At 47.9% G+C, this 21,980-nt stretch overlaps 1 protein-coding gene across 1 annotated transcript in view; it reads left to right on the plus strand.

Annotated features, from left to right (window-relative positions):
- The window catches only part of LOC119251212 (patr class I histocompatibility antigen, B-1 alpha chain-like), a gene marked incomplete at its 5' end in the record, with an annotated part of 62,882 nt that extends 41,218 nt beyond the window's left edge, over positions 1 to 21,664 (plus strand). The window contains 7 exons of the mRNA XM_054698532.1: positions 15,789 to 15,832; positions 16,326 to 16,595; positions 16,791 to 17,066; positions 18,096 to 18,371; positions 18,503 to 18,622; positions 18,831 to 18,932; positions 19,063 to 21,664. Of these exons, the coding sequence (XP_054554507.1) occupies positions 15,789 to 15,832; positions 16,326 to 16,595; positions 16,791 to 17,066; positions 18,096 to 18,371; positions 18,503 to 18,622; positions 18,831 to 18,932; positions 19,063 to 19,106 (1,132 nt within the window). The remainder of the gene's footprint in view (positions 1 to 15,788; positions 15,833 to 16,325; positions 16,596 to 16,790; positions 17,067 to 18,095; positions 18,372 to 18,502; positions 18,623 to 18,830; positions 18,933 to 19,062) is intronic.
- Positions 21,665 to 21,980: the final 316 nt, after the last annotated feature.

Raw genomic sequence — 21,980 nt, forward strand, 5'->3', positions numbered from 1 at the left:
TGGACTTACCTGCTACCTTGACCGTTACCCTGGGTGCCTCGAAGTTTATCGGAGTCCGTGAGTCCGGGCCTCTTCAGTCCTCAGCCGCCAAACCCAAAACCGTTGATGGAAGTGTAGCAGGGGCTCGAAGGACTGTCCCACCACAGCCAGGCGTGGAGGGACAGTCACTTTTCCAGTGACCCTGGACGTTGCAGATGGGGCACGGTCCTGGCAAAGGGTGGGGGTTGGGGCATTGTCTGGACCAGTGGCCTTCTTGGCCACATTTGAAGCAGGCTCCCGGCGGCGGTCGGTTGGGGCCCATTGTTGTCCTCTATCGGGCAGCAGGTGCTGCGGTCGTTGGAGGAGCAGAGCCTGGCGGTCTCAAGGCAGCTACTAGGGCCTGAGCTTGAAGCTTAGCCTTCTGGCGACTACGGAGTTCCCTCTCTGCCCTGTCCTGTTCCTCCTGGTTGTTAAATACTGTAAAGGCCATATTCAGCAGATCCTGGATAGGGGTTTGAGGACCTTCCTCAGCCTTCTTAAGCTGTTTAGTAATGTCTGGGGCTGACTGAGATATAAAATGCATAGCCAGAACTGTGGCGCCTCCAGGCAAGTCAGGGTCAAGCCTGGTATGGCACAGAGCACCTCTGTCAGGCAGCGGCTAAGGAGGGCAGCAGGGTTTTTTGAGGCAGACTGGGTAATCTTTGTGAGCTTAGTAAAGCTTACAGGTTTAGGCGCTGCTGGTTGGAGACCAGCTAGGAGACAGGTAATAAAATGGTCTAGGTGACCCTGGCCCAGGGGGTCCTGCCTGTGTCACTCTGGTAGTCCCACCCTGGCTCTGGGCTGGGAACTGCTGCAGAGCCTGGGGCATGGTTGTGTCAGTCAAAGGGACCTGATCTGCATGGTCTTGGGCAGACCTAAAACACATTCCCTTTTGTCCGAGGTCAGGGTGGAAGAGAAGATAACATGTAGTCATGACTTGTAAAGTCATAGACTTGGGTAAGATAACAAAATTTTTGGGTGTAGGTAGTGAAAGAGCCAAGATGCTTTTCAGTCTGGGGAGGTCAGACAGAGAAAGGAACTCCTAACTCCTCCTTCAGTCCCACCCACTTCCCTGAGGGGAAGGAGAAGAGGATAAGCAGGAGAGAGGGTGTGGTGGCTGGGAGGTGAAAAGAAAGGAGGGGAGGGACTGGATTTCGGAGCTGGAGGAGGAGAAGATAGAGAATTTAGAGGATCAGAGAATGCAGAAGAGGGGTTCAGAGAGGGCGGGAAGAGTCTGAGAGGAGTCGCGACACTTTGAAAGTATGGCAGGTTTTCAGGAGGGAGGGAAGGGGCAGAGCACAAGAAAAAGACAGCCTGGGCCTAAGGGAATTTCGGGCCACTTTTTCTGCCTACAGCAAAGGTTGCGTAAGTCGGTAAGAATTTTGGGGTCAAAATGTTAGGGGGAAAGGATGTCCTAAAGCTAATTCCATACAGGCTTTGTGGACTCCACCCCCACTCCAGACCAAAGCCATGAGGACATTGGGAAAGACAAATCCCATTGTTACAGGGCAGCCCCGATACCAAACAGGCTGCCTGACTGTGTGTCCTCACCTGCGCGCTTAAAAGGACTTACCAATACTCTACTGCAGGCACACACAAAAGGTTAATAAAAGGTTTATTTACAAGGCAAGCTCAAATGAGAAAATGTACAACTCAGGGAGAAAAGTGGGAGACAAAGTTTTAAATGTGTCCTACCCGATCCGCCGATCTGGAATCCCAAATGGCACTCTGAGAGCTGGCCACGAGCCAGGAGCCATGAAGCCAGGAGGTGAGCGAGAGAGCGAGCACCTCCAAGGCCCACATGTCTGGTTTTTATACCCAACCTGGCTGCTTAGCTCCACCCTCAGGTCCCAGCCACCTTCCCTTTGGTGGTGACAGGATATGTCTTTCCCAATGTCCTGATGACTTTGGTCTGGAGTGGGGGTGGAGTCCACAAAGCCTGTATGGAATTAGCTCAGGACTTTCTTTCCCCTAACTCCATCACCACCAAAGGGAAGGTTGCTGTACCGGGGTGCCCTGTAACAAAAAGAGCCCATTTCAGGCCACCTAGAGCCATTGTCCAGTTCATATTTGGGCCAGGCCGTGGTGCAATAAAAAATAAGGCGCTGGGGTCTCATATCCGGCTTTAAATGTAGAGGGCCAAGGGCCTTTAGGAGGCACCCCAATGGGGTGTCTGCCAGAATGTGGGATTGCATTGATACCGTAGTGAGTGTCCCTCTTAGGATCTCAAACGGAGGGTCGGGGAGGGAGGCCGGCATCCCAGTGTCCCTGGCCCCATCCTCAGGGAATTGAGCGGGAGAGTGAAAGGGAAGGCGGCGTCCCGCCGTCCTCTTTTCCTCCAAGAAATAGGATGGGTCGTGCCCCTGAGGAGACGTCTCACCTCAGAGGGAGCCCCAAATGGAAAGTGCTGATCAGGAGGGGGTAGCGATCGCTGAATAAAAAAGAAGAGACCTCCATGATCCGAGGGACCCTAGAGGTGTTATAGGGCAGCCCCAATACAAAACAGGGTGCCTGACTGTGGGTCCTCACCCGCGTGCTTAAAAGGACTTACCAATACTCTACTGCAGGCACACACGAAAGGTTAATAAAAGGTTTATTTACAAGGCAAGCACAAATGAGGAAATGTACAACTCAGGGAGAAAAGTGGAAGACAAAGTCTTAAATGCGTCCTACCCGATCCACTGATCTGGAATCCCAAATGGCATTCTGAGAGCTGGCTGCAAGCCAGGAGCCGTGAAGCCAGGAGGTGAGTGAGAGAGCGAGCCCCCCAAGGCCCACGTGTCTGGTTTTTATACCCAACCTGGATGCTTACTCCACCCTCAGGTCCCAGCCACCTTCCTTTTGGGGGTGACAGGATTTGCCTTTCCCAATGTCTTGATGGCTTTGGTCTGGAGTGGGGGTGGAGTCCACAAAGCCTGCATGGAATTAGCTCAGGACATCATTTCCCCCTATCAGAGGCAATAGCTCACTCTGGGAGAGTCACGAGCCAAGAGCTGGTGGTCCACAGGCCGGCCAAGTGTTTTCGTTCTTCGCGATTATTTGGCAAAGTGCCGTAGGAAGAGAAGGTGGGCCAACAGGAGGAAGAGGAGGATGGCCCCTCCAAGGGAGATGAGAAGAAGTTGTTGAGGTGGAAGTGGCCACACGGATTGGAGTTACCAGGGAAGCCCAGTAAGGGACTAGAGCAAGTCCCTGCTCTGCTCACGTGGCACTAGAGGCTGCGAGGACCCGTTCTCCCGCAGGGAGGGTGCCCCTGGTCACGAACCTGCGGCCTTTAAGCCTTAGTGAGCTCGGAGGGGTTGCTGGCTTCCAGCTCCACGGGGAGAGGTAGAAAGAGGGAGTGAACAAGAAGGAGAGTGGAACGGAACGGGGCAGGGTCCGCACGCGGGATTGAACCCGTTCCTGGCCAACGCACCAGATGAAAGGTTCGGCGTGGTAAAGAAAAGGAGAGCCAGGCTAAATTTCTCAAAGGAAGGGAAAATTTATTGCGCCACGGGCGGACCTCAGGGACCCAAGGTGGGGACCGTGAAGCCGCACACATTGTCAGGGGGAAGCAGGTTTTTATCGTGTGAGGAGGTCAGATGGGAGACTGGGTTTGTAGGGCCAAAAAGATTTGTGTGGGGGGGGGGAGTTTCTTTGTCTGAGAAAAGATTTGTAGGGCATGGGAGGTTCATTGTCTGAATTCTCTAGGCAGGCTTCCACATTCCTGTTTCCTGGTGGGCTTCCTGGTGGGTTTTTGCATCCAGGCCTCCTGCATGGACCTTTCAGTAGTGAAACAATGGGTAACTTTTTTTTTTATAAATCATACAATTGTATGATTATCCTTACATTTACAGAAAGTTATTTTCTTAAAAATGCTTACTTAGCATACGTTGGTTATTAATATTCTAAAGAAGTTATAATGCTTGTGACCAGCCTCGGCAAACTGTCCTGTCAGGGGTTCCTGTTAGGATGATAGGGCATGGACAAATCTGAGGGATTCGGGGGAGGGCGAGTGAGCAGATGCAAACCCTTGATCAGGGTGCAGACATCATCCTGCTGAGGGTCTCAGCAGCCCTTTATTTATATCTTACAAGCAAACCATGAGAGTACATAAGCATATGCATTAGAGCAGGAAGATAACAATCATCACATCTTCCTCTAGAACAGCCAGGGGTTTATTTGCCCTTCAGCAGAGGTTGTAGCATTCTTTATTTTGAAGAAGGCACAGTTGCTAAACAAAAGTGTTCTTAGAATAGTCATTTATCTTAAACAATCATTTTATTACTAGCAAAAACTTATGTGACTGAAACTAACATTTCAGCATGAAAACTAACATTTAGCAAGGTGAAGGATTACCTAAGGGCTGGGGAAACAAAGGACAGGAAGTTACCTGGGGGAAGGGAGACCCAGGGATTTTTTCTAACTAACCTATAAAGTTGAGACTAACATATAACTGTTATAGGACAGGGAGAGGGCAGCCCAAACCCCGCAAACCTGCCTATTCTAAATGGGTTTTGCCATCTGCCGCATCAACACAAAACATATGACACTTTAATGAGAAGGAACTGAGAACACAAAACTAGGAGGCAGGTAAAGAGTCTAGTTTCTAAATGAAGCACCCAAAGTTACCCGTCCCCTCGTGGGTAAAAGTCCATCCATGTAGGATCGGCCCAGAACAAGGCCCCAAAGCCTGCCACAAGTCTAAAGCATCTTCCAGTGGGGACCCACAAAAAAGGGCCAGAAACAACCAGACAAGCCCGGAAGGAAAAGAGCAAAATCAACATCAAGATAAAAGCTGCCATTGTCACCTCCCCATGGGTCTCACCCACATCTGTGTCACCCAGTCCACGACCAAAAGACAAGCGCAGTTTCTTCACGTGTCTCCTGGCTCCATCCTGCTTCCTTCCTCAGTCTCTTCTGCAGCAGGAGCTCAGCTCCACCCTCCCTTGGGTGGGGCAGGGAACCTCCCCCTTTCCTGGGGACCACCCTGTTACATAACCATATTGTTACAGGTCAGGGAGAGGAGCAGCCCAGACCCCACAAACCTCCCTATTCTAAATGGATTCTGCCATCTGCCAAATCAACACAAAACATATGAATCTTTAATGAGAAAGAACTTTAATACAATTAGGAAACAATGCAGAAAAGGCAAAGAATATAGTTTCTAAATCAAGCACCCAAAGTTACCCGTCCCCTCGTGGGTAAAAGTCCACTCAAGCAGGATTGGCCCAGAGCAAGGCCCCAAAGCCTGCCACAAGTCTTAAGCATCTTCCAGTGGGGACCCACAGAAAAACATCAGAAACAACCACACAAGTCTGGAGGGAAAAGAGCAAAATCAAAATCAAGACAAAAACCGCCATTGTCACCTCCCCACGGGTCTCTCACCCACATCTGTGTCACCCAGTCCACGACCAAAAGGCAAGCACAGTTTCTTCACATGTCTCTCGGCTCCATGTGCCTCCTCCAGGTCTCCTTCTGGCTCCATCCTGCTTCCTTCCTTCTCAGTCTCCTCTGCAGCTTCTTTTCTCTCTGCTCCCTAGAACCTCCCCATTTCTTGGGGACCACCCTGTTACAATCCCCCTTTTAATTTTTATTCCACCATATCTATAGTGGCACAGATCTCAGGGTGCAGTCTTAGGAGACAGTCTTTTTTCAGGGTTACAATGTGTGTAAGAGAAGCAACAATTAGTCAGCAGCATTGTCCATGAATGTCCAGTATGACAGTTTTCCATTACTGGAAAATAGTCCATTGGCCAAGCCAAAAAAAAAAAAAAAAATCGAGCATTAGAAGCATGCAGGTGAGGACCCACAGCTAGGCAACCCATTTTATATCGGGGCTACAGCAAAAAACAGAAGGCATCTATATAGAAATCATCATCTAATAGCATATTGTTTTAATAAGATATTGATTCAATATTAAGGAGCCAAGGGCCTGGAGGGCGTCAATGCCAGACAAGCCGCACTGACTCTTCCCTAGCCCCCAAGCTCTCAATTAAGGGAGGAATTCTCCTAATCTAACAGAGGAGTTTTTGTTTTTTTTCCCCACATTTTATTTAATTTTTTTTGTATTCCCCATACAATTACAACCCCCTTATTTTGACCCCAAGCCCTCCTTTCTCACCCCCCACCCCCCATAGAGTGTCTCTGATTCATAGTTGTTTGTTGCTTTTGATATTTTCTTTCTTATAGTTATTCTTTTTCCTGGTCCCTTATTTAAGTTTTCTAGATTCCTGCTATGAGTGAGACCATCCAGTACTTTTCTTTTTCTTTCTGGCTTATTTCGCTGAGCATGATCCCTTCCAGCGCCATCCATGTTGCTGCAAATTGCACGTGTTTATCTTTTTTGAATACTGAGTAATATTCCATGGTGTATATGTACCACATCTTCTTGATCCAGTCATCTACTTTTGGGCGTTTGGGTTGTTTCCAAAGCTTAGCTATTATAAACAGTGCTGCTATAAACATAGGGGTGCAGGTGCTCTTTGGAATTGATGTTTCTGTGTCCTTTGGGTAAATACCTAGGAGTGGAATTGCTGGATCATATGGAAGCTCTATCTTTAGTAGGTCTAGAAATCTCCACACAGCTCTCCATAGTGGTTGGACCAGTTTGCACTCCCACCAACAGTGTAGAAGAGTTCCTTTTTCTCCACAACCTCGCCAACATTTGTTGTTGCTAGTTTTTTTAATATGTGCCATTCTCACTGGTGTAAGATGGTATCTCATGGTAGTTTTGATTTGCATTTCCCTGATGACAAGTGATGTTGAACATTTTTTCATATGCCTGTTGGCCATTTGCATTTCCTCTTCAGAGAAGTTTCTTTTTAGGTCTTCTGCCCATTCTTGGACTGGATTATTTTCTTTGTTTTTGTTGAGTCTCATCAGCTCTTTGTAGATTTTTGTGATCAGTCCTTTATCATTAGTGTTGTGTGCAAAAATGTTCTCCCAGTTGGTGGGGGTTCTCTTTGTTTTGGTTATTGACTCTTTTGCTGTGCAGAAGCTCTTTAATTTGATGTAGTCCCAGCTGTTTATCTTTGCCTTCACTATCACTGCTTTGGGTGATGTGTCTGTAAAGATGTCTTTGATGTGCATATCATGTCGTGTTTCACCTGTATTCCCTTCTATGTATTTTATGGTTTCAGGTCTTATGTCTAGTTCTTTAATCCATTTTGAATTGGTTTTTGTGTATGGTGTAGGTAGTGGTCAAGCTTCATTCTTCTGCATGTAGCGACCCAGTTTTCCCAGCACCATTTATTGAATAAACTTTCTTTGCTCCAATGCATATGCTTTGCTCCTTTGTTAAAGATTAGTTGACCATAAATCTGTGGGTTTATTTCTGGATTTTTCTATTGAATTCCATTGGTCTGTGTTCTGTTCTTGTTCCAATACCATGCAGTTTTGATAATTATGGCTTTGTAGTATAGTTTGAAGTCTGGGAGTGTGATGCCTCCAATCCCTTCTCTTTTTTTTTTTCAGGAGAACTTTGGTTATTCGGGGTTTTCGGTGATCCCATATGAATTTCATCAATAATTGTTCTATTTCTTTGAAGAATGACACTGAGATTTTTATTGGAATAGCATTGAATCTGTATATTGCTTTTGGTAGGATGGCCATTTTAATTATGTTTATTCTTCCAATCCATGAGAAGGGGATGTCTTTCCATTTCCTTGTGTCGTCTTCTATTTCTTTTAACAGTGTTTTATAGTTTTCTTTGTATAGGTCCTTTACCGCTTTTGTTAGATTTATTCCCAAGTATTTGATTTTTTTTGTTTCAATAATAAAAGGGATGGGTTTTTTGATTTCTTCTTCTTCAGATTTATTGTTTGTGTATAGGAAAGCTACTGACTTTTGCATTTTGATTTTGTATCCTGCCACTTTACTGAACTGATTGAGGAGTTGAATTAGTTTTTCTGTGGAGTTTTTGGGGTTCTCTATGTATATTATCATATCATCTGCAAACAGTGATAGTTTGACTTCTTCTTTTCCTATTTGGATTCCTTGTATGTCTTTCTCTTGTCTTATTGCTCTGGCTAGGACTTCCAGTATTATATTGAAAAGCAGTGGTGAGAGTGGACATCCTTGTCTTGTTCCAGATCTTAATGGAATTGCTTTCAGCTTTTCACCATTGAGAATGATACTGGCTGTTGGCTTGTCATAGATGGCCTTTATGATGTTGAGGTATGTTCCTTGTATCCCAAGAATTTCAAGGGCTTTTATCATGAATGGGTGTTGCACTTTGTCGAAAGCTTTCTCGGCATCTTTTGATATTATCATGTGGTTTTTATATTTGTTTTTGTTGATGTGTTGGATAACGTTGATTGATTTTCGGATGTTAAACCATCCTTGTGTCCCTGGAATGAATCCTACTTGGTCGTGGTGAATTATCTTATGGATACATTGTTGGATTCTGATAGGTAAAATTTTATTGAGGATTTTTGCATCAGTGTTCATTAGGGAGATTGGCCTGTAGTTTTCCTTTTTTGTGTTGTCCTTGTTCGGTTTTGGTATTAGTGTAATGTTGGCTTCATAGAACGTGTTTGGTATTGTCCCTTCCTTCTCAATTTTTTGGAAGAGTTTGTGAAGGATAGGCACTAATTCGTCTCTGAATGTTTGGTAGAATTCATTTGTAAATCCATCAGGTCCTGGGCTTTTGTTTTTGGGGAGGTTTTTGATTACCATTTCAATTTTGCTGCTTGTAATTGGTCTGTTTAGGTGTTCTATTTCTTCTTTATCTAGCTTTGGGTGATTGTAGAGTTGTAGGAATTTGTCCATCTCCTCTAGATTGTTGAACTTGTTTCCATATAACTGTTCATAGTAGTTACTGATTATTCTTTTGATTTCTGCTGTGTCTGTTGTGATTTCTCCTCTTTCATTGATGATCCTGTTTATTTGTGCTTTCTCCCTTTTTTCCTTTGTGAGCCTGGCTAGGGGTTTGTCTATTTTATTGATTTTTTCAAAGAACCAGCTCTTGGTTTCATTGATCTTTTGGATTGTTTTTTCAGTTTCAATTCCATTTATTTCTGCTTTGGTTTTTATTATTTCTTTTCTTCTACTGGTTTTGGGGTTTTTTTGTTGTTCTTTTTCTAGATCTTTGAGCTTTGAGATTAGGTTTTTTTCTTTGAGTTCTTTCTTGTTTCTTCATGTGAGCTTCTATTGCTATATATTTTCCTCTTATTACTGCTTTTGGCAGTAGGGTTTTTTGAGGCAGACTGGGTAATCTTTGTGAGCTTAGTAAAGCTTATAGGTTTAGGTGCTGCCTGTTGGAGACCAGCTAGGAGACAGGTGAGCCCAGCCCTGGGGTCCTGCCTGTGTCACTCTGGTAGTCCCACCCCGGCTCTGGGCTGGGAACTGCTGCAGAGCCTGGGGGCATGGCTGTGTCAGTCAAATGGACCTGATCTCCATGGTCTTGGACAGACCTAAAAACACATTCCCTTTTATTAGAGGTCAGGGTGGAAGAGAAGATAACATGTAATCATGACTTGTAAGGTCATAAGCTTGGGTAAGAAAACGATATTTTTGGTTGTAGGTAGTGAAAGAGCCAAGATGCTTTTCAATCTGGGAGAGGTCAGACAGAGAAAGGAACATGGACTCTAAACTCCTCCTTCAGTCCCACCCACTTCCCTAAGGGGAGGGACAAGAGGATAAGCAGAGAGAGGGTGTGGCTGCTGGGAGGTGAAAAGAAAGTGGGGGGGGGACTGGATTGGGGAGCTGGAGGAGGAGAAGATAGAGAATTTAGGGGATCAAAGGACACAGAAGAGGGGTTGGGAGAGGGCAAAGAGTCTGAGAGGAGTCTCGAGACTTTAAAAATATGGCAGGTTTTCAGGAGGTAGGGAAGGGGTGGAGTGCAAGAGAAAGACAGCCTGGGCTTAAGGCAGTTTCGGGCCACTTTTTCTGCCTATGGCAAAGGTTGTCTAAGTCGGTTAGAATTTTGGGGTCAAAAGAGCCCATTTCCGGCCACCTAGAGCCACTGTCCAGTTCATATTTGGGCCAGGCCGTGGTGCAATAAAAAATGAGGTGCTTAGGTCTCACATCTGGCTTTAAATGTAGAGGGCCCAGGGCCTTTAGGAGGCACCCCAAGGGGGTGTCTGCCAGAATGTGGGATTCCGTTGATTCCATAGTGAGTGTCCCTCTTAGGATCTCAAAGGGAGGGTCGGGGAGGGAGGCCGAAGTCCCAGCGTCCCTGGCCCGATCCTCAGGGAATCGAGCGGGAGAGTGAAAGGGGAAGGCGGCGTCCCGCTGTCCTCTTTACCTCCAAGAAATAGGAGAGATCGTTCCCCTGAGGAGACGTCTCACCTCAGAGGGAACCCCACATGGAAAGCGCAGATCAGGAGGGGGTAGCAATTGCTGAATAAAATGAAGAAACCCCCGTGATCCTGTTACAGGGCAGCACCAATGTTAGGGGGAAAGGATGTCCTGAGCTAATCCCATACAGGCTTTGTGGACTCCACCCGCACTCCAGACCAAAGCCATCAGGACACCGGGAAAGACAAATCCCATCACCACCAAAGGGAAGGTTGCTGGGACCTATAACACCAATACAAAACGGGGTGCCTGACTGTGGGTCCTCACCCGTGTGCTTAAAAGTGTACAGGCACACACGAAAAGTTAATAAAAGGTTTATTTACAAGGGAAGGGGAAATGAGGAAATGTACAACTCAGGGAAAAAAGTGGGAGACAAAGTTTTAAATCCGTCCTACCCGATCCGCCGATCTGGAATCCCAAATGGCACTCTGAGAGCTGGCCGCGAGCCAGGAGCCCTGAAGCCAGGAGGCGAGCCAGAGAGCGAGCCCCCCAAGGCCCACATGTCTGGTTTTTATACCAACCCTGGCTGCTTAACTCCACCCTCAGGTCCCAGCCACCTTCCCTTTGGTGGTGTCGGGATTTGTCTTTCCTGGTGTCCTGATGGCTTTGGCCTGGAGTAGGGGTGGAGTCCAGAAAGCCTGCATGGAATTAGCTCAGGACATCCTTTCCCCCTAACAATCCAAGGGACCTTAGAGGCAACAGCTCACCCTGGGAAAGTCACGAGCCAAGCGCTGGTGGTCCACAGGCCGGCCGAGTCTTTTCGTTATTTGCGATTATTTGGCAAAGTGCCCTAGGAAGAGAAGGTGGGCCAACAGGAGGAAGAGGAGGATGGCCCCTCCAAGGGAGATGAGAAGAAGAAGTTGTTGAGGCGTAAGTGGCCACATGGATTGGAGTTACCAGGAAGCCCAGTAAGGGACTAGAGCAAGTCCCTGCTCCGCTCACGTGACATGAGAGGCAACGAGGGCCGTTCTCCCGCAGGGAGGGTGCCCCGGGTCGTGTACCAGCGGCTGTTAAGCCTTAGTGAGCTCGGAGGGGTTGCAGGCTTCCAGTTCCACGGGGAGAGGTAGAAAGAGAGAGAGTGAAGGAGAGGGAGAGTGGAGGGTTTGGGACAGGGCAGGATCCCCACGCGGGATCGAACCCCGTTCCCGGCCAATGCACCAGATGAAAGGTTCAGAGCAGTAAAGAAAAGGAGAGCCAGGCTAAATTTCTCAAAGGAAGGGAAAATTTATTGCACCCCTGATGGCCTCAGGGACCCAAGGTGGGGGTCTGTGAAGCCGCGCACATTGTCAGGGGGAAGCAGGGTTTTATAGGGTGAGGAGAGGTCAGGTGTGAGACTGGGTTTGTAGGTCCTGTAGGGCAGGGGAGATTCATTATCTGAATCCTCTAGGCAGGCTTCTGCATTCCTGTTCCCAGGTGGGCTTTCTGGTGGGTTTTTGTATTCAGGCCTCCTGCATGGACCTTTCAGTAGTGAAACAATAGGTAACTTTTAAAAAAAAAAATCATACAATTGTATGATTATCCTTACATTTACAGAAAGTTATTTTCTTAAAAATGCTTTGTTCGCATATAATGGTTATTAATATTCTAAAGTAAAGAAGTAATAATGCCAGGGACCACCCTCAGCAAACTCTCCTGTGAGGGGTTCCTGTAAGGATGAGAGGGCATGGACAAATCTGAGGGGTTAGGGGGAGAGGGAGTGAGGAGATGCAAACACTTGATCAGGGTGCAGACATCATCCTGCTGAGGGTCTCAGCAGCCCTTTATTTATACCTTACAAGCAAACCCAGAGTACATAAGCATATGTATTAGAGCAGGAAGATAACAATCATCACATCTTCCTCTAGAACAGCCAGGGGTTTATTTGCCCTTCAGCAGAGGTTGTAACATTCTTTATTTTGAAGAAGGCACAGTTGCTAAACAAAAGTGTTCTTAGAATAGTCATTTATCTTAATCATTTTATTACTAGCAAAAACTTACGTGACTGAGACTAACATTTCTATATTTACTACAGTGAAGGATTAACTAAGGGCTGGGGAAACAAAGGACAGGAAGTTACCTGGGGGAAGGGAGACAGAGGGATTTTTTTCTAACTAACCTATAAAGTTGAGACTAACATATAACCATATTGTTACAGGGCAGGGAAAGGGGCAGCCCAGACACCCCAAACCTGCCTATTCTAAATGGGTTCTGCCATCCACTGCATGAACACAAATCATATGAGACTTTAATGGGAAGGAACTTTAATAAAATTAGGAAAAAATACAGAAAAGGCAAAGAATATAGTTTCTAAATCAAGCACCCAAAGTTACCCGTTGCCTCGTGGGTAAAAGTCCACCCAAGCAGGATTGGCCCAGAACAAGGCCCCAAAGCCTGCCACAAGTCTTAAGCATCTTCCAGTGGGGATCCACAGAAAAGGATCAGAAATAACCAGACAAGTCTGGAGGGAAAAGAGCAAAATCAAAATCAAGATAAAAACAGCCATTGCCACCTCCCCACGGGTCTCTCACCCACATCTGTGTCACCCAGTCCACGACCAAAAGGCAAGTGCAGTTTCTTCACGTGTCTCTCGGCTCCATGTGCCTCCTCTGGCTCCATCCGGCTTCCTTCCTTCCTTCCTCAGTCTCCTCTGCAGCTTCTTCTCTCTCTGCTCAGCTCCACCCTCCACTTGGGTGGGGCAGGGAGCCTGGAACCTCCCCCTTTCTTGGGGACCACCCTGTTACAATCACCCCTTTTAATTTTTATTCCACCATATCTATGGTGGCACAGATCTCAGGGTGTAGTCTTAGGAGACAGTCTTTTTTTCAGGGTTACAATGTGTGTAAGAGAAGCAACAATTAGTCAGCAGCATTGTCCATGAATGTCCAGTATGACAGTTTTCCATTACTGGAAAATAGTCCATTATCCAAGCCAAAAGAAAAAAAAAATCTGGAGCATTAGAAGCGTGCGGGTGAATGTTACAGGGCAGCCCGGATACAAAATGGGTTGCCTGACTGTGGGTCCTCACCCACGCACTTAAAAGGACTTATCAATACTCTACTGCAGGCGGGCCTCCCCGGTGGCGCAGCGGTTGAGCGCTGGATTGCAAAGCTGCCCCCAGCCTCTGCAGCGCCGGTTCAATCCCCGGCTGCTCCCTGGCCACCTGAGGAGGGTCCCACGTGGTGCGCAGACCTCTCCTGCCGCCCGCTGCTCCCCTCAGCAGTGTACTTCCGTCTTTCTGCCTGCTCTGCTCCCCGCTCTGGCTCTGTGAATTCTCTCACCCTCCCACGCTTCTGACTGTACCCAGTACTTGTATAAATAAATAAAAAAATTTAAAAAATCTAAAAAAAAAAATACTGCAGGCACACACATGAAAGGTTAATAAAAGGTTTATTTTTAATGGAAGAGCAAATGAGGAAATATACAACTCAGGGAGAAAAGTGGGAGACAAAATTTTAAATGTGTCCTACCCGATTCGCTGATCTGGAATTCCAAATGGCACTCTGAGAGCTGGCGCGAGCCAGGAGCCGTGAAGCCAGGAGGGAGCAAGAGAGCAAGAGCCCCCAAGGCCCCAAGGTTTTTATACCAAACCTGGCTGCTTAACCCCACCCTCAGGTTCCAGCAACCTTCCCTTAGGTGGTGACTGGATTTGTCTTTCCCAGTGTCCTGATGGCTTTGGTCTGGAGTGGGGGTGGAGTCCACAAAGCCTGTATGGGATTAGCTCAGGACATCCATTCCCCCTAACATGAGGACCCACAGCTAGGCAACCCGTTTTATATCGGGGCTGCTTTGTAACAATATGATTAAAGCAAAAAACAGAAGGCTTTTATACAGAAATCATCATCTAATATATATTGTTTTAATAAGATACTGATTCAATATTAAGGCACCAAGGGCATGGAGGGCGTCAGTGCCAGACAAGCCGCACTGACTCTTCCCTAGCCCCAAGCTCTCAATTAAGGGAGGAATTCTCCTAATCTAACAGAATCTAACCTATTACTCCTCTACTTATTTAATCAGCATAGTTTTCATATCTAACTTTAAGATCAAGGGAAAATTCCTTTTTCTGTAAGATTGCTGATTGTTGTTTTAAGGAACTACAAATATTTCATCAGAGGCAGGGCCTGAGATGGTTATAGCTTTTGGTTCTCAGAATGGTTAATATGTGACATCAGCAGTGGTAACATTGACTATTTCCAAGTGCATTATTTGTGCTGTCAAAGTTATTAGCTTAACCAGTCACAAAATTGTTGTTGGCTTATTCGTGAATGCATACTCCAACAGCTACCATACCCATTGTCACTGAAAGGGAACTGTTAAGGAAAAGGGAATCTTTCCCTGGTAAAGAGCCATAGACATGGAAATGTCAGTAAAAGACAAGCTTGCTTCCTTAACAGGCATATCTAAACAAGGACTGGCAGCCTGCTAGGCTGGTTGTTCTCCTGGGCCAGTCTCAAAGATCTGCATCCTCCCCCTTTTCCTGTGTCAAGAATTTGTATGCTAACTAACCAATGTTATCAATGAATTACGCAGTGCCATTTGCTGTCAGATTGGTTATTCAGTAATTGATCAAACAGCATTTGCAGTTTTACTTTTAAATGTGTATTTTAACAATGGTAGAAACTAGCCATAAACAAATGAGACTCTAGCAGGAGTCAGCTAAAGAGATTCCTGACTTTTCAGGAATCTGCCTCATGCCTGGACCTTTGTCAGACTGTTAGGGGGAAAGGATGTCCTGAGCTAATTCCATACAGGCTTTGTGGACTCCACCCCCACTCCAGACCAAAGCCATCAGGACATTGGGAAAGACAAATCCTGTCACCACCAAAGGGAAGGTGGCAGGGACCTGAGGGTGGAGTTAATCAGCCAGGGTTGGTATAAAAAACCAAACACATGGGCCTGGGGGGCTCACTATCGCTTGCCTCCTGGCTTCAGGGCTCCTGGCTCGCGGCCAGCTCTCAGAGTGCCATTTGGGATTCCAGATTGGTGGATCGGGTAGGGCGCATTTAAAACTTTGTCTCCCATTTTTCTCCCTGAGCTGTACATTTCCTCATCTGCCCTTCCCTTGTAAATAAACCTTTTATTAACCTTTCGTGTGTGCCTGCAGTAGAGCATGGATAAGTCCTTTTAATCGCGCGGGTAAGGACCCACAGTCAGGCACCCCGTTTTGTATCGGGGCTGCCCTATAACAAGACGACAGGAGTAGCATGGCTCCCAGCATAATAACATCTTTTGAAAGGTTTTATTCTAGTAAAGTAAATATTTAAAGCTATAACCCACATGAAAAAATTATACATGGGATCCGTAGTGATTTATGAGACTGTAGAGACATGCTGAAAGAAAAATGTTTGAGAATCACTGACCCAATTCCTGGGCCTGGATTCAGGGAGGCAATAGTGTGACAAAGGTCTTGGTGCAGGAGAGCAGGGGTCTCGGGGTGTGGCTCTCAAGGTCTCAGTCCCCAGAGCGCTGTTCCGGACTGGAAGTTGACTGTTGGGGTTTCCTCATCTCCCCAGTTTCACTTCTCACAACCTGGGCGGGTCCTCCTTCCTGGATACTGGTGAGTCACCCCAGGGCTCACTCCCCATTGCCTGGAGGTCTCCAGAGCAGCCAATCAGCAGCCCCGCGGCTCCAGTTCCAAAGCCCCCACCCACCCGCTGGGACTCCGTGGAGGCGCGTCCTGGGGGGTGGGGGGCGCAGCCCTCCTGCTCTGCTGCTCGCGGCCGGGAGGAGAGACCCGGGCGGGTGAGTGCGGGTCGGGAGGGGACAGGGCGCTCCCAGAGGCGGGAGCGAGGGCGCGGGCGGGCGTGGGAAAGGCGCGACCTCGCCGCTGCTCTAGTTGTCCCCCCACCTCGGCCCCGCCCCGTCCTGGCCCCTTTCTGTCCCCCGGAGACCCCAGCCTCCTCTGGCCCCCCGAGTCCCGGCCATTTTCGTCCCGCAGCCACTTTTCAATCTCACTCGTCTTTCACCCACTTTCTGTCTCGTGGGCGCCCCCGAGGACTGGAGCCCCCGAAGGGGAGAAGAATAGGCCTGGTCTCCCCTCCCGCCCCCAGGCCCCCACTCCATAAGGATTTTCCACACCACGATGTCCCGGCCCGGCCCCGGGGAGCCCCGCTTCATCTCCGTGGTCTACGTGGACGACACGCAGTTCCGGCGGTTCGACAGCGACTCTCCGGGCCTGAGCTTGGAGCCGCGGGCGCCCTGGGCGGAGCAGGTGGAGCAGGAGAAGCAGGAGGAGTGGGACGAGGACGCGCGGATCCTAAGGGAGCGCGCACTGTGGTACCGAGCGCGACTGCGCGGCCTCTACAACCGGAGCGAGACCGGTGAGCTGGCGCGGGTCCGAGCCGGGTCAGCACCTCCATCCCCACGGACGGGGCGGGGGTGTAGCTCAGGGTCTCCCCCTCCAGGCTTCTCTGCAATTGCCCGGGAACAGCCCCAGGGACTTTCACCCCATTTCATTCTGTTTAGTTTATTCAGGGCGGGAGGGGGCGCGGGCGGGGTGACACTGGCGGGGACAGGGTCTCACACCTTCCAGATGATGTCTGGCTGCGACGTGGGGCCCGACTGGCGAGTCCTCCGCGCGTACAGACAGTACGCCTACGATGGCGCCGATTACCTGGCCCTGAACCCGGACCTGCGCTCCTGGACTGCAGCGGACACGGCCGCTCAGATCTCCCGGCGCGAGTGGGAGGCCCTGGGTGAGGCAGAGAGATTCAGAAACTATTTGGAGTACTGGTACTTGAGGTGGCTGCGCACATGCCTGGAGTACGGGAAGGAGACTCTGCAGCGCACGGGTAAGAGGGGCCTGGAGGCCTCCCGGTCCCCCCCTGCCTGGAGTCACTGCGGGAAATGAGTCCTCTCTCTAGTCCCGAGAGGGGGACTCCCCTGGGTTTCATGTTCTGCACTAGAGAGACTCCCAGAGACTCCGGCTTCTCCTGAAGGACAGTGAAGGGATCCCGTCTCTCCTGAGAAAGACAGACAGTCCCTGACATCACCCGTCACCGGGTCCTTTTGACCAGGGGCCTGTTTGAGAACCACGAGTTTCTCTCTCAGTCTTGTTTCTGGTCTGAGAACATTTTCAGTTATGTGATTCCTGCTTTTCTGTGTCATTCACCTTCCACCCAGGTCAGGAATAAAAAGTCTGTGTTCCACTCCCTCTGCTTCATCCTACCCTGGGTTTTCATCCTCATTCTAGTACTATCTAAGAAATAGGAGACTCTCACAGATTCCCCAGATTAGCCTGTTTTTTACATTTTTATGCTTCTAGCTGTTACAGGGCAAACCCTGATAAAAAATGGGGTTTCCTGACTGTGGGTCCTCACCTGTGTGCTTAAAGGTGACGTATGAATGCTAAACTGCAGACACACATAAAAGGTTGATAAAAGGTTTATTTACACGGTAAGAGGAAATGGGAAATGAATAACTCAGGGAGAAAAAGAGGGAGATAAGTTTGTAAATACGTCCTACCCGTTCCGCTGACCTGGGATTCCAGTGACCCACAGAGGTGGCGAAAACCTAGCACGCCTCGTGGCCAAGCCAGAGACTCCCGGCCACATGACCAGTTAAATACCCAAATGGAGAGCCTAGTTGCTTAACTCCACCCTCGGGTCCTCCCAACCTTCCCTTTGGTGATATGGGATTTGTAGTTCCCAGTGTCATGGGGGTGGAGTCCGCAAAGCCTGTATGGAGTTTGCTCAGGACATCCTTCACCCCTGTCATTCCTGCCACGCCAGTTGTCTTGTCCATTGTGAGGATGGTCTCATGAGGAGTCTTCAGTGTCCATGGAGGAAACACAAAGTGAGTTTTCTGATTTACCACCTCAGAACCCCCAAGGACACGTGTGACCCACCACCCCACCTCTGAGTATGCGGTCACCCTGAGGTGCTGGGCCCTGGGCTTCTACCCTGCGGACATCACCCTGACCTGGCAGCGAGATGGGGAGGACCTCACCCAGGAGATGGAGCTGGTGGAGACCAGGCCTGGAGGAGATGGAACCTTCCAGAAGTGGGCAGCTGTGGTGGTGCCTTCTGGAGAGGAGCAGAGATACACGTGCCACGTGCAGCATGAAGGCCTGCTGGAGCCCCAAGTCCTGAGATGGGGTAAGGAGGAGGATGTGGGCAGTGATGTTGTTCTCAGGGCCATCAGGAGCCCTTCTGGAGCCCTTCTGGAGCCCTTCAGAGGGTCAGGATAAGGTCTGGAGCTCAGGGTATGATCTTCCCTTCCCTACCAGTGCCCCCTCCTCAGTCCTCCATCCTCACCGTGAGCATCATTGCTGGCCTGGTTCTCCTTGTTGCTGTGCTCACTGTAGCTGCAGTGGTTGCAGCTGTGATGTGGAGGAAGAAGCACTCAGGTAGGGAAGGGAGTGGGGGATCTTGTCCACTGGGGGCTTTCATATCCCAGGGAGAACTTGCCCTGCCTGGTTAATGGGAATTACCATCCACACACATGTGTGTTGCCCAGAGGGCATTTGGTCCAGTCCCCCCTCACCTCCTTTCTTCATTTTTCTCAGTCCTGACCTGGGTCTTTAGTCCCAGTTCTGAAAACTTCCTGTTGTGCAGGATTAAAAGATTCCTTTAGGTCTTCTGACCTGACTGCTCCCTGGTCTCCCATGATGCTTCTTCCCACAGTAGGACAAGGAGGAAGCTACACTGAGGCCGCAGGTAAGTGTGGATCTGGGGTTTGATCCCTGAGCCCCTGGGGACAGTGTAGATGGACTCCATGGGGGAGTTACCCTCATCAGTCCTTCCTGTGGTCTCATCTCTGACCAGGTTCTGTTTTGTTCTCAACCAGGCAGCGACAGTGCCTATGGCTCTGATGTGTCTCTCAGCCCCTAAGGATCTTTTACAATGAACCCGATGAGGCTCCTGTTGTGCGCACCCTGGGCAGCAGGGTGATGGTGTCACTGTTGTTCTTAACTGTGATATTGAGCATTTGTTCATATATTTATTTTTCTATGTCTACATAAGTTGCTATGTCTATAAATAATAATAAATAAAATATAATAAATAAAAAATTTATTTATTCATGCATACAAGAAATGGGGTACAGGCCAGATGCACGGGAGGTGATCAGATTCACCAGAGACAGAGTGGGGAACAGAACAAGCAGACTGATGAAATACACTGCTGAGGGGAGCAGCGGGTGAGACAGGAGAGGTCTGCCGCACCATGTGGGATTCTTGCCTGCTGGCCGGGATCTAACCTACACTGCAGATGCTGCGGACAGCCTCACAGTGCTGCGCTCAACCACCAGCGCCACCAAGGGAGGCCTGGAAGTCAATTTTTTTTTTGCTATATTTATAACACTGTTTTTTGTCCTTATTAAAATTGGGTTATATCTTGCTGATCATTGAGTTTTAAGCATTATTTGTAAATTCTTGATACAGTGCTTTATCAGTTTTGTAATATGCAAATGTTTCTCCCCACTCTGTGACTGAACTCCTTTACTGACGGGAAAGCAAGCATTATTGTCCAGACAGAAGCATGGATATATTTTTTTAGAAAAGAAAAGATAAATTTCTAATTGGTTTTGAGCAGATACTGGCTGACTGGGATGTTGGGGGATGGAAGGGAATGACTGACTTATGCGTATCCTTGAGTGTTATTTAAATGTTCTTGCATGAGCATGAAATATGCTTTCAAAACTAAATTACACTTCATTCCTCAATTTATAAAACTCTTCACACATCATGTCCAAATCACGTATTAAGATCAGACTGGCACGTGGGCTACAAGTGAGGGACCCGCACATCATAGTTGCACAGTCATGGTTTCTCTCAGGGGTCACCCTGGTGTTGTTCGTTCTGTGGGTGTTGGACAAATGTATAATGACCTGTGTCCATCATGAGAATATCATGCAGAGTATTTTCACTGTCCCTAATGTCTTCTGTGCTCCAAGGAAGCAAAAGCAAAAAAGAAACCAATGGAATCACATGAGACTAAAAAGCTTCTATATAGTGGGGGAAACTCATTAAAATGAAAAGACAATATCAAGTTGCAGAAAATATTTGCACACCATCAATCCAAAAAGGAGTTTGCTGCAGGAGGCCTTGTTGCTCCAGCCAGATAGGATGCTGACAAGCAGCTAAGAGAAAAGGCCTCACACCGTGCGGCTGAAGATCTGGCATCCCTTTGCTTTTTGTTCTTGGTCATAGAGAGAGAAAAATTTATCAGAAAGTATATTAGGCAATAAATTATATGTATCAGCATACTGTAAGTAAATAGCACGAAAAATTGTTTGTTTAGAAATTAGTTGTTGGGCAGTTTGGCCCACTTGACAATGGGAGATGGTTTGTTGAACATGCCTGACAAGCATTACAATACAATAATTATAGTGGGTCCTTCTTTTGCCTTCCCTTGAAGTTTCTTGGGGAAGTTTTTAAATGAAGCTATTTGAGTTAGGAGTTTCTAAATAAAAAAAGTTCTGATAGCTGAGTAGCAGCCAGCTCCTGCTGTGAAGGCCATGAGAATAAAAAAAGGTCTTTTCTTGCTTAGGCTTTGGCTGATAGGGATGTACTGGCGGCTATCTACTGTCTTAGGTTATTGTTTGGTTGAAACAATGAGTTCTAGTGTAAGGCTTAGTTTTTTATTAGCCTTGAAGGTTGCCTTCTTGCTGAGAGCACGTAGTGGCCAAAAGCCCATAGAATAAGAGATGCACTGATTGTTTCTGCTTTGTTTCTGTGCACATGATAATGTCATCTCACTGCTTGCAAAAAATGTATAAATAAAGAACCTGCTGAGCCTCTCGGCAGAAGATACTAGCACCTCACCAAGTGTCGGTGTCTCCTCATTCCCTTCCCCTCAGCCCCTAAGTTTCAGTCCTTTCGTTTTCGCCGAGGCCATCTCATCCTTTCAGGAACCCCTGACACGACATTTTGCCGGAGGCTGGTCCCCGGCAGGAGTTACTATCCAAGACCTACAAAGAACTGCAAAACAAGAAAACAACTCAATAAAAACAGGGCAGAGGAGCTAGATGGATACTTTTGTAAAGAAGACATACAGATGCCCAATAGGTACATGGATAAATGTTTGTCATGTGCTGTCAGGAAAATGCCAATTAAAACCACAATGAGTTACCCCCTTACACCTGTGAGAATGACCCACTGAAGGGTGTGGAGGAAAAGGAACTCTCTCTGGTACATGGTGGGTGGGAATGAAGTCTGGTCCTGTTAGTGGGCAGAATGAGGGTTTTCCAGGGTTTCTCAAACCTGTACACTCTACATGGGATCTGCCATCATCTGAATTAAGACAAAACATACTCTAAAGCCTAAGACCTTCAATAGAAAAGAACTTTAATACAATTAGTGTGCAATAGAGAGAAGAGAAAGAATATAGTTAGAATAGTTCCCAAGTGAAGCACCCAAAGCTACCCGTCCCCTCATGGGTAAATGCCCAGAGAAACAGGGTTGGCCCAAAGCAGGCCCACTGGGCCCGAACGCCTGCCACAAGGGTAAGGCACCTACTGGTAGAGACCCATGGGACAGGGGCAGGAGGGGCCAGTCAAGTCTGGAAGGAAAAGAGCAAAATCAAAATCCACATCAAGACAACAGCTGCCATTGTCAGCGTCTCCATGGGACTCTCACCCAAGTCTTTGTCTCTTTCACATGTCTCTTTCTGTGTCCCCAATTCCCTGGCACAAGTCCAAGCCTGAGGAACAAGCCTGGCTGCTTCTTCACATGTCTCTCTGCTCCATGTGCCTCCTCCAGTCTT

The sequence above is a fragment of the Talpa occidentalis genome, unplaced genomic scaffold, assembly GCF_014898055.3.
Source record: "Talpa occidentalis isolate TD23 unplaced genomic scaffold, MPIMG_talOcc4v2.1 talOcc4.2, whole genome shotgun sequence".
NCBI lineage: Eukaryota > Metazoa > Chordata > Mammalia > Eulipotyphla > Talpidae > Talpa > Talpa occidentalis.